The following is a 13,773-nucleotide window of genomic DNA, read 5'->3' on the forward strand; positions in this document are numbered from 1 at the left end:
ATCACTTCATCACTTCATCTACTGCTACTCCAATCATCTTCCCATAATTGCCTCCTTCTGTCTCTTTAAATCTCATTCTTATGCAGAAACAATCACACCCCACCCCCCACTCACCTTTTTTCTTTTCTCCTTTTCTAAAAAACACATTTCCTTTCTTTTACAATTACAATACCATAATATAACATAAATTTTTATCCATCATCATTCCTTTCTTTTTAGTCAACACCAACAAACAAAATTTAAAAGTCGGATGTGAATTATAATCTTTAACTTCACATCATAATTTATCATTTGGACTTCAACATTGAATCTTACCTCATGAAACTTGGAATCTCTCCTTGGTAAACAATCACATTAAAATCATTGACGTATATGTATATATATGGTGTATTATATATAGGTTTTTGAAAGAATTGATTGCTGCACTTTGTCTTCTTATACTAAAAATTAAGACTCACCCCGGCCCCTACCTACTTAGGTAGCCTTAGATGCAAATTAAAAAGTTTCCTCTTCTCTTGTACACACACGTATATAAGAGTGTGAATAACCATACAACAACTAACAAGAAAAGGTTGGATAATTAATGGTCAAGATAACTTAGTTAAGGATGTATTTTAGTGCTTTTTTTTTTCCTTTTCTTTAGTGATTTTTTTTTTTTTTTTTATATATATAGGAAAAGAAGTGCATGTCGAGTTAAAGTTTTAGAAAAAGTTTTAGGACGTTGTATTTAAAGCAAAATTTGCAATATGTATATTTTTCAAACTTGAAAAAGATATAAGCAAGATGGAATGTTATTAGTTAAATAATTTTTGTAAAAATGTTATTTGTTTGATTGAGTTTTGTGTTTCAATTATAACCCTAAACTTTCAAAAGATAAATTTATTGTGATTGACAAAGTACTTTAGCTTTGTTTTAAACGATTTTTATTGAATACTATTGATCCAATAATAAAACACTTAAAATAAATTAAAATTATAACATTTTGAATGGTAAGTTATAAAAGTAAAATGCAAAACTGTCTATATTAGAAAAGGTTAACTTACAAATATATAATAAAATATTAAACTATTTACAATCCGTATGACAAAAAAAGTCATTGAAGCCTATATTGTCTTGTTTTCACAAATTATGGAGTCACTGAAGTCAAATTCGTGCCAAAACTGGAACACCCACGTTGTCCACGATCGAAAACATACCACCGAAGTCAACCCATGCTGTCTACGACCGATACTCACTCCAACTGAAGTCTATCCATGTTGACTACACTCGCAGATGAAAAACCCAACGTTTTTCTTACTAGATTTGCAAAATCTCACTTTCTCTCTCCAGGTGTGTTATTCGGGTGCCTATCAATTTTTTCACTCTATCTTTTTTACGATTTTGAGTCTTTAGAAGATGAAAATAATTACAAAAATGCCACTGAGACAAAAATTACAATTTTGCCCACAACTACAGTGGACTCCAACTGTGCTTGAAAAACAATAATTGTGTATCTTAGATAAACATAGATAAATTGATACTTTTTTTCTATCTCGAATAGACACGGATGAATTTTTATTGGTGTCTATATGAGATTGACATAGATAGAATTCGAGATAGACAGAAATAGAATTTTACCTATGTCTATCCAAGATAGACATAGATATAATTTTACGCATGTTTATCTTGAATAAACACATGTAGCCGTCTATCTATGTCTATCTCAAATATATTTATCTATACTTCAAATAGGCAAGGTAAAATTGTGTGATCATCTTGTATTCTAGCTTCTTCCTTTTCTTTTTCTTGTTCTTCTTGTATTCAAACTTTTTCCTTTTCTTTTTCTTGTTCTTCTATTTCAACTTTTCTATCTTCTAGAACTTCAACTTGGGAAAGTAGAAATTTTAAAACTTGTATATATATATACTAGTTTAGGGTAAAAAAGTGATAGGGGACTATCATTTTTTATCCTGAATAGACAGTTATAGACTACTATCTCTTTGTCTATCCTAGATAGAAACATCCGTCTATCCTAAACAGAGATCATAGACCACTATTTATCACAAATAAATCGTGATAGATATATATATAGTTTGAAAGAAAAAAATCAATACATCGATCAGCCAACAATTGTATTGTTTTAGATGTTTCTAAGTTTGTGGTTTCAATATTTCCAAATCATCTTCCTCTATCTGCAATCATATAATGGAAAGTAAGGATTTTGAAAAACTTGATATATATTGTGATAATTTTGAGATAAAAAATTAAAAGATCACTACTACTTTCTATCCCATCCCAGATAGATAGAGATAATGATATATCTTTTATCTATCTTAGATAGAGATAGACAGAAATAGATCTATAGTTTGGTTAATGATCCATTTTTTTTTTCATTTAAAGAAGAATGCCAATTTTGTAATTATAACTTTGCTAAAAATATTTTCTACCATGTAAATATTTTAGGAAAAAAAAAAACATATTCTCATGGAAAGATGAAGGATTTGAGTAATTAAAATTGGAGTTAAAATGAAAATAAAAGGAAAAAAGCAAATTTAAAAAACGAAAAAAGCATTTAGATTGAATGTACCGACAAAGACAAAACCCTCCTCAATTTCAATTCCATGGGTTCTTCTCTCTGACGAAGCTTTGGTACTAACCTTTATTTAATATATATGAATTCAACAACATCCATACCCCACGTGTCCTCTCACTATTTCTCCTCTTTTTACATTACAATAATCATCTCACCTCCATGCTTCCTCTTTCTTATTACTTTATCATCTACTTCTAACCTTCTATATATATATGTATGTGTATATATATATATAATATGAAATGAAAACCACACACCAAACAATTTTAATTCATTTCAAATCAAACCATTTTCTCTCAGGCAGAGCAACATATTATATGTTATGTCGTCCTCCGAGACACTTCCGGAGTCGCCCCAATCTGATTTGACTCAAATCAATTTCGATGAAACTGAGCTCACATTGGGACTTCCCGGAGCCGAGTTCCGGCCAACAACTGATCATAAATCCAACGCCAAACGTTGTTTCCATGACACTGTTGATGCCGATGTCGGGAGCTCGACAAGCAAACCGCGTGACAGTCTTGATGATGAGCCACCCCATGGCTCTTCTGGAAATGGTACGTTTCGATATGTATACGGCTCTGATTGAGTATGGCAATTAAAATTTTTATGTATCTTTGGTTGTTCATATATTGAAAGGTAGATTATTAATATATATGAATATATTATAGAGGAAAAGCGGGCAGTGATGGGTTGGCCACCGGTGAGATCATACAGAAAAAGGACAATAGAAATGAACAGCACAACTACTACTAAGTACGTTAAAGTTGGGGCTGATGGTGCGCCATATCTGCGTAAGCTTGACCTTCAGATCTTCAATGGCTACCATCAACTATTTAACGCTTTACACCATTTGTTTACCTCCTTCCCTATTTCTTGTGAGTACTCACAATAATACATAATTCCGATCTCTTTCTTTATTATTATTATAAATCTTTTCTTAACTTCAACAATAAATATGATACGTCTCTAACTCGGTACTAACTAGTCAGATGTGTCTTTGTCTATTAAGCTATGTGTATATAATTAATAGTGTGACTGCATTTAACAACATCATTGTAGTTAACTTAACTAGATCAAGAATATATCGAGTAGTAAAATTCATCCAACTCTAATTTAAGTTATATTTTATAAGATTTTGAATTTAAATTATAATTTAACGCACGATAAATTATATCATAGGTGATTACTTAGAAGGAGGAAGCAATTTGAACCCAGCTGTGAAAAGAGCAGATGAATACTTACCAACTTATGAAGATAAAGATGGAGATTGGATGTTAGTAGGAGATGTCCCTTGGAAGTAAGTTTAATTATTATTACCATAACTTTCAATTTCATCTTATTTAACTAATTATTATTAATAATTAACCTTCTTCAATTTGCCTCAGCTTCTAATTAATTACAAACTTTCAAAATGTGCAGATTATTCATTGAATCATGCAAACGTATTCGTTTGATGAAAGGTTCAGATGCCATTGGCACCCGTAAGTCTTATTTTGTTTTAGGGCTTGAGATTCTTTTAAAGATAACTTCCCAAGTGGGATTTTGTTAATTAATTTATGAGTTTGTTGTTCACTTAATTATGTGCAGCTTCAAGAACACCATAAAGAAAAGGAAAGGGGAGGAAGGGAGAGAGAGGTTTTGGATGTGGGCAGCTTTACTTTTTGAATTTGTTCTAAGTATTGAATGAATATAATATGCCCCTTTTGATGTGATTAGGCTTTTGTTAATTTTGTATAATAAAAAAGTAATATTTACCTAACTGCAGTTTGTTGTTGTTGTTGTACAGTTGTTAACATGGCTTAAAGTGCTCAAATATTAATCACTTGTTTATAAGTCCTAACTTTGAACATCTTCCCCTCAGTTTTGTTTGAGTTATCAAATTCAAATTGATGTCTTATTGATATGTGGAAAAATGAACAAACAATAATTAATTTGTTTTCCTTTTATTGATATGTGGAGTATAGCTATCATTTATATATATATATATATATATATATAAATTGTTCGTCAAAACAAGCTTTTTCCTTTTATAGAGACATGGAAAAATACAACCCAATTATATTTTCCTTTAATCAATATTTTTTTAATTTTTTGTAGTTACTTAAATATTACAATGGATAAGATAGTAATTGTCAAAATTGCATTATTAACTCCAACTAGCTTTGGCTAATTATAGAGGTGATGTTTCTAAGATTTAGAACATATTTAAAATAGTCTATCCACATAGCCGAATGACTAAAATGAGGAGTATGTAGACTATTATTCTTGTAGTTAATTCTATATAGAAAGATCGAGATGCCTTCAATGTTAAACGCCAAGTCTGGTGAATTTCTTTAGTAGTAAAGTATATTAAAGATTTATTCGAAGTAAAAAATGTTTTATAGTATAAGGTTCTATCTCAAACTAATTGACTAAGTCTATCTATCGTAAGTTCCCTTGATTGGTTTTTTTAATGGGAAATTCTCAACATGAAATATCAACATCTTTTTTCCATTTTTTCATTTTTGTTTTAATCTTTCAAATAGGAAAACTAGAACCAAAAAGAAAAAAAAAAAGACGGAAAAGCTATGAAAATGGCCTACGATATATATCGATTGGGTCAAACCAATTACTAACACACCAAATAACTAACTCACCAAATAACTAACTCACCTAGTCTACATTTATTACCTACAAGCCAAATCTTTGGGAGATATTTTCCTTTTCAGTTCAGTAATTGCAAAGGTAGAAGATCGAACTCACCCACTCTACTCAAGATTTGGATTCTTGTCAATCTCAAACCACCGATCTTTAGGATGATATTTGGCCTTTTATACACTAAGCTAAGCTTGGAATGTTGAGAATCCAATTCTCGAATAGATCAAAACCCAGCATTTACATGAGAAGCGCAAAGCAAGGGTGCTTGATTACGATAAACTAATCAATCCTAAAGCCTGTGAATTTATATTCTCACGATGGCAAATCAAACTCACTACCAAGAACCGGAGCCAGAAACAAAGGAATACACAACAGCCTAAGCAAACCCAAGTTTCTTGCATTAAATAATGATTATCTTGCTTATTCCCGTAACTTTATTTGATAAAGAAAACTGAATAACATGCCTATGGCATTATCTTGCAATGGAAGGTATCGTTCAAAAAATGTAGATGCAGGCAGTTGAAGTAAGCATTGTGGTTAATAATACTGACACAAGGTTCACACCATTGTTATCAAGAATGTTGAGACCTGATATCTTTTTGACTGTTGGTCCTGGTTTTCCTACAACCTGCACACAAAGAAAACTCCTCTCTTGAGTGTCAAATAACCATATTATCAAATGCATTGGGATTGAATGAATATTTGTTATCTCAGTAGTTAATTGGTTAGCTGGTTAATAGGTCTCCCTCTAAGTTGCAACTTTGTGGTTTTTAGTTATTTACTTGAGACCATAGGCGCTTGGAGCAATGAGTTTGTTGTTAACTTCGGAGAGTTGTGAACTCTTGAAATACAGCGTAAAGAGTTAATACGACTAAATCGATGTTTTTTAGTCACAAGTCCACAAAGTCCTTGGGGTAATTGAGCCAAATACCCTCCTAAAATACAACAATATATCTATATCTATACCTGTATATGTATCTCTATATATATATATATTTAATCTCTGGAAGGCAATTCCCCTAGGACTGTAATTCTGTTCTTTTAGTTTGCTAAAACAGAACCAGTCATTCAAAGGGTGTAGGAATCATGGATGAGGGAAATGGGAATACCTTATTACGGACTGTGCAGAATCCACTGAATTGCACTGTTGCTCCCAAAAGAGAGTCTATGACACTTCCACAAAGTCCAGCCACGGCTGCTAGAGGAATTACCAATAGCTGTTTCAGCGTTGTGCCATAATCACATTTTGTAGTGAAAAATCCTAGGAGAACAAACGTCAGTCCTATGACAGCACCTGCAGCAGTAGCAGCAAGGAGCCCTGCATTTGTTACTGCACCATTTGTACCCTTTCGAACAGGCTACATCCAGAAAGAAAGAACATCCAAATCAACCGTAATTTATTTGTATATTGGATATGTGTTTAGGTAGCTGATAAACAGGCTAGTGAAAAATATTAGCATTTTGAAATAAAAGGAAATTTGCATTCAGAAAGCAGATACTTGGCTTTTTGCCATTTCAAATTCAACATGAATGAAAAATGTGATCTCAAACAATATGGTTCCCTAATAACTTAAGCTTGAGATGTACAGTGGCTAAAATAGACCAGAAAGGTCCTGTATCCAACCAGTAGAGAACAACAATACAAGAGGAAGAGATAAATAGTTTAAGAAACGAAACAGAAAATGTTAGAATCAAGAAATATCGAAATGGATTGAACACCTTGAAGTTTGTTATTAATCGAGGTGTTGCATCACTAAGAATTCCAAGCTCAGAAGACCATGTATCTCCATTGCAGCAGGAGTAGTGCCCTAGAATGCCCCCAATGAGAGCAGTGACAAGAGCTGAGTCTTTAGAGTCCAGGCATTTATCTTGCCCTCCTGTAATTTTCCAAATAATCACAGCCAAAACCGTAGCAATACCACTATTAAAAACAACTTGAATCCTGAAAAGGAGTAATAACAGAGCGTCAATGGTATTGCAAGAACTTTGGTAGGATAGTTTCTGACATATCTAATCACAAACAATCACAGTGCCATGTCACTTGTATGCATTATTGGATAAACATGAACTTCTATCTCAAAATCAATTGACAATAAGAGAAGTAGCAAATGTACTTTGTAAACATTACAAGGTCTTCATTTGTCGACAGTGGGATTTTCAACATGCGTGATAAGAGTGACATACTTTTCTATCGAATCTTTGACTTGATCACAGTTAAAAAAAAAGTTATAAAAAAAAACTCTTCTTGAAGTGTCGTTCAATGCAGCTTGCATCTCAAGTTAATTTAGCCATGCCACATGTGGAGACCATTTTGAACTAATAGTTTATTACCAAACAGGGAGAAACAGAAGTTCCTATTTATCCATCAAGAGTTGAGCTTCTGAAGATACCATAGACTATGTTCAGCATTAAATTGAATCAGATCAGTGGGAAGTTCAAATGACCCGAACATGTTGAAATCAGATCAGCAGCTCTATAACAGGACCCCCAAGTATAAAACTTATATGCAAAACAGATCAATTATCTTCCTTTGACGAGCTGTTTTAAAACTTTAAGCTCTAGCATTAAAGGAATAGAATCAAAGCACAGACTAAAATAAAGCAGAAATTTCAGAATTTTCCTCGTGAACAATAAATTAAAAGTTAAGAAGTGAATATCCTAAAGTATAAGGAAGTAAAGTTACCAATTCCTTTGACCACCTTCCTTGAAATCAGCATCAACGACTCGTTTCTTCTCTTCCCCAACCTTAGTAAGCTTAGACGAAGTAAAAAAGAATACAAGAAGCACCGCACCATACCTTAAAAAAAAGAATTCACGATAACATGAAATTACAGTTGAAGAGAATTGGGAATTCGAAATCAAATTAGGAAATGAAACTACCAAAATTCAGCTTTCTCATAAGGAAGCAAGTACAGTAAAATTGAAAAACCTGTAGTTGATAGCAAAATGGGTTGACATGACAATAAATCCGGCAAGAGCTCCAGAGAGGTTCAATGATTTTCTACGGTAAGCTCTGAAAGCGATGATGGATGCGATTATGACCGCAACAGATGGCTGAATTAGAATATTGTCCATTTCGATGTTGAAGTCGCAGAATTGAAGTGGAAATGGAATTATAAAGTTTGAAATTCTGAAATTGAATCAAGAAATGTGTTTCATCTAAATGAAGAAAAAAGAGCATTGAAGGCGAGGTTCCAACATCCAACAAGCATGCACCTGAGGATTTACCATCCCACGGAATTTGGAGACTTTGAGGACATTGCTGGGATTTTTTAAATACTATAAGGACAATATGGTCATTTCCAAAACTGTTAATTAAGAGCCTTAATCGAGAGTATGGTTATGGTCACTCTCGCCCTCTCCAAACTTTTCAAATAGTATTTAAAAAAAAAAACATTTTTAAAAATAGTAAAATAAATTAAAATATTTACAAACTCTAAGGTAAATTTTGAATTCAATCAAATACAAAAAAACAAATCTAATTTTTAAACTAATATTCTAATTCTATTTTTAGATTTTTGAAATGAAGATTGTTATATAGATAATAAGAAAGAAACAACAGATTGCTTTTACGTGTAGTTTAATAAAAAAAAAAGAAGAAAAGAAATGTAGGAACAAATTAGTTTTAAAAGAGAAGAGAAAAATCTGTCGTGGAGGGCTTTAGTAATCTCTGGCCATGCATTTGCAAAACTTTCAAATATGTTTGGTGCTAATAAGATTTGATTAGGTTTTAGGTTTTCTGTCAAATAATCTATTTATAGTATTGATTTGTTTAAGAGAGAATTTGAATAGTTTTATGTTTTACTTATGAATTATAATAAAAATAATTAATTTTGCAACTACAATCCATGGTCTAATCAAATTAACGAGAGAAAACATGTTCTTTTAACATAGAATAAAAAATTTTAAAAGAAAATTTAGAAGTCATGTACGAATAAGGTGGAAAAAAAAATCAACAAAAATCGTAACTATGTCCACAACACATACATAATATCAACAATAATTATAACTACGTCCACAACGTTAATGAACATATAAGAAAAGACACCAACAACTTTCTTTCGTACTTGAACATCTACATCATCAATCCATGTACAAAGTACAAAGTTCAGGTTTGAGCAATTGATCACTGAGAAGAAAATCTTCTACATGAAATAATCATATTAGGACAATAAAATAGAAGAAATTTGTACTTTGAATAAAGAACGAAGATAAAACCATAAATGTCACTTGAGTTAGGTCTAACCTAAAAATATCTTTATTTATATTAATATAGAGCTCATAAAGATAAAAGTTTAGAGTAAATGAAAAATCATGCATATATTTATGAATTTGAAGAATATGAAAAGTTTGAGCAAAACATTACCTTGAAGATATTTTTTAGAAGTTGTGGCTTTTAACATGACCTTTGAAGTGAATGGATAAAATTGGAAAAATGACTGAACTGTCCCTGCAATAAAAGGGGCATAAATGAATGGGTAATAGTGAAAAACCTTGGAGAAGAAAGTTTCTCCTCATCTGTAACTTTATATATACTATAGATAGTTCATTAAAATAATTATTAACTATTATGAATATTCTAAATTAAAGTTGAATATTATTAAATGTTCATAACCTCCTTACGTTACAAATTCATTCATTAACCTCCCCATCAGTCTTCATACCTTTTTTTATCGCTTTTTTATGTTTGGTTATGTAACCATTATTCGCACAACTCTATATATAGAGGTTGTAGAGATCATTTGTAAACATTTTTTTATTCTTCTTTTTGTGTTGTTTATTTGTTCTTTATTTTATTATACGCTATCATTACGAGTCTCTACTACTTTGAAGATTTTGTAGAAATTGATTTTGATTCATGTTAAAGACTTGCCTTAATTTTCTCTATAAATTTTTAGGTATTTAGAATTTTGTTCAAATATGGCGAGTATTTTAATTTTGGTGATTTTGTCATGTATGTATGTATTTGGTGTATTCATCATTGATCTTCTTATCACCATCATTATATCCATCTTGAATTTAAACATAAAGCTAAAAAAAATGAATAGTACTCTACTTTAATCATATATGTACATTATGTGTTTGCAAATTGATTATTAAAATATATTTAATATTAGATTTTACATTTTATCTAATCAAATTGTAAAACTCATACAATGTTTATGTGAGCATTGAAACTAAAATCTTGAGTTATGTATTGAAAGACATTTGTGAGTTCTTAAAAGAAAATATTTGAGAATTGTTATTTTGTATTTAAGTGAATTAGTTCGTTATTTGTCTCCAAGTTTTTTAATCATATTAAATTTGTTTAGGCATATATTTGTTAGATTCCGAACCCCATTCTTTGAAAAATTACTTTTTATTAATCAAGCTTATTCAAATATTATCGAGCCTTCATCACAATCTTTTTGTATTGATGATGAGTTTTTCATGAATTATGGGTAAAATATAGATATATTGTTGAGGAATAAAATATATGTTTGATAAACTCGAATAAACTCATTTTGAGTGATCCAAAATAGTGAAAAGATATTAAAAATCAATATTTTTCCCTTAAAATTTTTAGTTAAATCTTGTAGATTTGTCAAATATAATGTTATTTGAAAATTAATATCATTTTAGAGAATGTCAAACATGTAGAATACATGTATTTGTAACAAACAAATAGAATGATGGTAAATTATAAGACACATTGCACAATAATATTGTAAAGAATCAGTATTGTTTATACGGAGAGACATGCTCTTCTATGGTGGATACAATACCGTATTACGTATCTAAAATATCTGATTGTGTATGAAAAACTCAACATACACCTTATGGATGTAGTCATTATATATTTATACGAAGCTCTTAATAATTATATCCCTAAAGGATTAAAGGCACCAAAACCATATGATTCAAGTATTAGAGAGTTATAAAACATTCTAGACGAATATAATCATCTTATTAAATTTTTGTTGATACAAAGATATAAAGATAAATAACTTCTATTTGTTAATATGCTTTTAAAAGAAATCATAACTTGAGATTTATTATATATTATTGATGATTTGGGTAGAAACTTTTGAAGAGATTTCAAAGGCAATATAATTTCTAGAAAGAATTTGAGATTATATATGTTTCACCTTAGCTTGCAAATGGACTAGTTATATCATTGAACTTTTCTAGGGTGGTTCATCCTCTTGGTTGTGTGAAGAACTTGAGGTCTTGAAGAACCATAATTGTGAGGCTTGTACCTAAATTAGAAGGGGCAAAAATTGATGAACCATCTTGCTGTGTGATCATGAATAGAATGTCCTATTCATGCTATTTGATCTTGAATAGGATGCCCCATATTTACTGCGTGATCTGATATGAGATACTCTTTGCTTATGTGATCTGGCATTGGAAGACACGTTATGCGTAAAGAAACTGATGAAAATGCTATAAGCGTTGAGTTTACTTCACATAGCCACAACTTGGTTAGAGAGTGTGGTAAATGCTTGAGTCGAGAAAAAGGTACAAGAATGTAATTGGATATGCAGGATGATTCTACAAAAGAACTATTTGATATGCGAGAGGCATACGATGTGATAAACTATGAAATATTAAATTACATTTGCTAAAACGTCTATTATTATAACTAATCTTGTGATAATGCGGCAAAGTTATTAATTTAGTTAGGGTGACTGTTAAAAGGTCTCACTCACTAAGTGTTTTCATCTAACCTTTCAAATGTTTGTTTTATTCCACTCTTTAGGTAGCGAAGGACACCTAGCCTTGGTCATCTTCTGTGTCTTGTACTCGCATCATTTTTGTAAGGCCCAAATCATGAGTTACCTTATGCGATAAGACTACAAGCAACGAAGATGACTTACGCGATAAAGAGACTACAGTGCGAACCTCACTGTGATATGAGCTTACTTTACCAAAAAGTAATGACGTCATTTTCCACATAAGAAAGTTTGGCGAACAATTTGATATTGCCGTCCAATCTGAATCTAAGATAAGAAGGCGAAAGAGACACGTGACATTCTGGAATTGGACCTCTTCTTACCGCTGGCAATAATAATCATTACAACATGTGCAACCTTCACCATTAAAAGCTATAAATAGAGAAAATCTCAGTCATTTTAAAGGTTATTCTTACCATAAGCTTCCAAAACATTAGAGGAGTTTGGAAGTCTTTGAAGATTCAAAACCAACCGAAATCCAGCAAGGGTCTACAAGCTAGTGCAAAGGAGAACTTCGAGTACAAGGTCAAACGCAGAGGCTAGCCATTGTGATAGTGAGTGGTTATTCTTAGTAAAAAGATTTTTAAAATTCGTTGAATGAATCCTCAAATGTACATCTTTTGAAGATTTTGTTTATATGTTTTTTTCCTTATGATTTCCAATTCCAAACTACACCGACTTATGCATGAGTTTGACTTAGTATATGTTAAAATGAGATGATCATACAACACATTAGAAATGATGACAAAGTGATTTAAATGATGCATGTGGTGAGTAACCTTTATAAATAAAAGAACGTTTTATAAATGATTTTCTTGAGGAAAAGGTACTTGGAAGTATTTCTTTGGAACCTTGTGGTTATGCATAATGCATATGTATATCTAAATATATTGTAGTGTCCTTATTGTTATTTGGAAAGAGAAAGCGAATGAGTCCTAAAGAATACATGAAACTCTAAGAATTGAATTAAAAATGACTTTTGTACCCATGCGATGTGATACTATATTCCTGTTGTGTGATCTAGAATAGAATGTCCTATTCATGTTGTGTGATTTTGGATGAGATGCTTCATACTTATAGTGTGAACCAGTATGAGATGTCATTTGCTTGTTGTTTGATCTAGCAATGAAAAACCCACTACGAGTATTAAATCTTACGAAATTTACTAATGGCGTTGAGTTTACTCCGCATGGTTGCAACTTGACCAAGAGAGTGTTGTAAACACTTGAATCAATTGTGATGGTACAAATACTTAATTAATTTCACGGGATGATTATGTGAATTGACCTTGTAGTATGCGGGAAGATACACAACTTGAGATGACTTGTAATAACAGATACAAAATTATTATAATTTAAATCACATGATTGTACACTGCCTTAATTTGACTATTGTCTATTTTGAAATATGATTTATTTTATAATAGATAAAATATCTCATTCACTAGACATTTTCGTCCAACCATTTTCTCTCGTGATTATATTATCACTCCCCTAGGTAGGAAAGGACATCCGACGTTGAACTTTCTATCTTGATCGTCTACCGTGCCTCCTTAATCGCATCATTTTGGTAGTGGCCACTATTATCTTCCATATAGTGTAGAAGCTAGGCGAGAAGCGTTTAAATTTCATTAAGTTGTATTTTGTTCTCTCAGGAAAAACTTTGTATGTAATACCAAATGTAATCCCTTGTTTTGAAAATCAATGAAGTTGTCTTATTCCACTCATGTTCGCATTCCACGTTTAAAATTATTGGTTGTATTTATCTCCGCTTACTAGACGTTCAACGTTTACTTCATGGGAGTTACGCGTTGAGGGTTTAAGCTGCATGTCTCTCCTTAGTCGC

The 13,773-nt window shown here is 31.4% G+C and overlaps 2 protein-coding genes across 3 annotated transcripts; one reads left to right on the forward strand and one right to left on the reverse strand.

Annotated features, from left to right (window-relative positions):
• Positions 1-2,786: 2,786 nt before the first annotated feature.
• On the forward strand, positions 2,787-4,424 carry LOC101210711 (auxin-induced protein AUX22). 2 transcript variants are annotated; one of them, XM_031881639.1, is made up of 5 exons: positions 2,787-3,129; positions 3,244-3,366; positions 3,755-3,872; positions 3,995-4,056; positions 4,163-4,424. In XM_031881639.1, exons 1-5 carry the CDS (start codon positions 2,895-2,897, stop codon positions 4,177-4,179), a joined length of 555 nt encoding a protein of 184 aa, XP_031737499.1. In that variant the 5' UTR covers positions 2,787-2,894; the 3' UTR covers positions 4,180-4,424. The 2 variants fall into 2 exon arrangements, with proteins under 2 accessions (XP_031737499.1, XP_004149857.1); XM_004149809.3 differs by having other exon boundaries at positions 2,791-3,129; positions 3,244-3,450.
• Positions 4,425-5,589: 1,165 nt separating this feature from the next.
• Positions 5,590-8,446, reverse strand: LOC101210467 (protein PGR). The gene is made up of 5 exons (XM_004149808.3): positions 8,142-8,446; positions 7,896-8,009; positions 6,932-7,154; positions 6,322-6,570; positions 5,590-5,840 (listed from the first exon to the last, which is right to left on the reverse strand). The coding sequence occupies exons 1-5, from the start codon at positions 8,285-8,287 to the stop codon at positions 5,709-5,711; spliced, it is 864 nt and encodes a 287-aa protein (XP_004149856.1). The 5' UTR covers positions 8,288-8,446; the 3' UTR covers positions 5,590-5,708.
• Between the last annotated feature and the right edge of the window lie 5,327 nt (positions 8,447-13,773).

This window comes from Cucumis sativus, chromosome 1 (genome assembly GCF_000004075.3).
Source record: "Cucumis sativus cultivar 9930 chromosome 1, Cucumber_9930_V3, whole genome shotgun sequence".
Taxonomy (NCBI): Eukaryota; Viridiplantae; Streptophyta; class Magnoliopsida; order Cucurbitales; family Cucurbitaceae; genus Cucumis; species Cucumis sativus.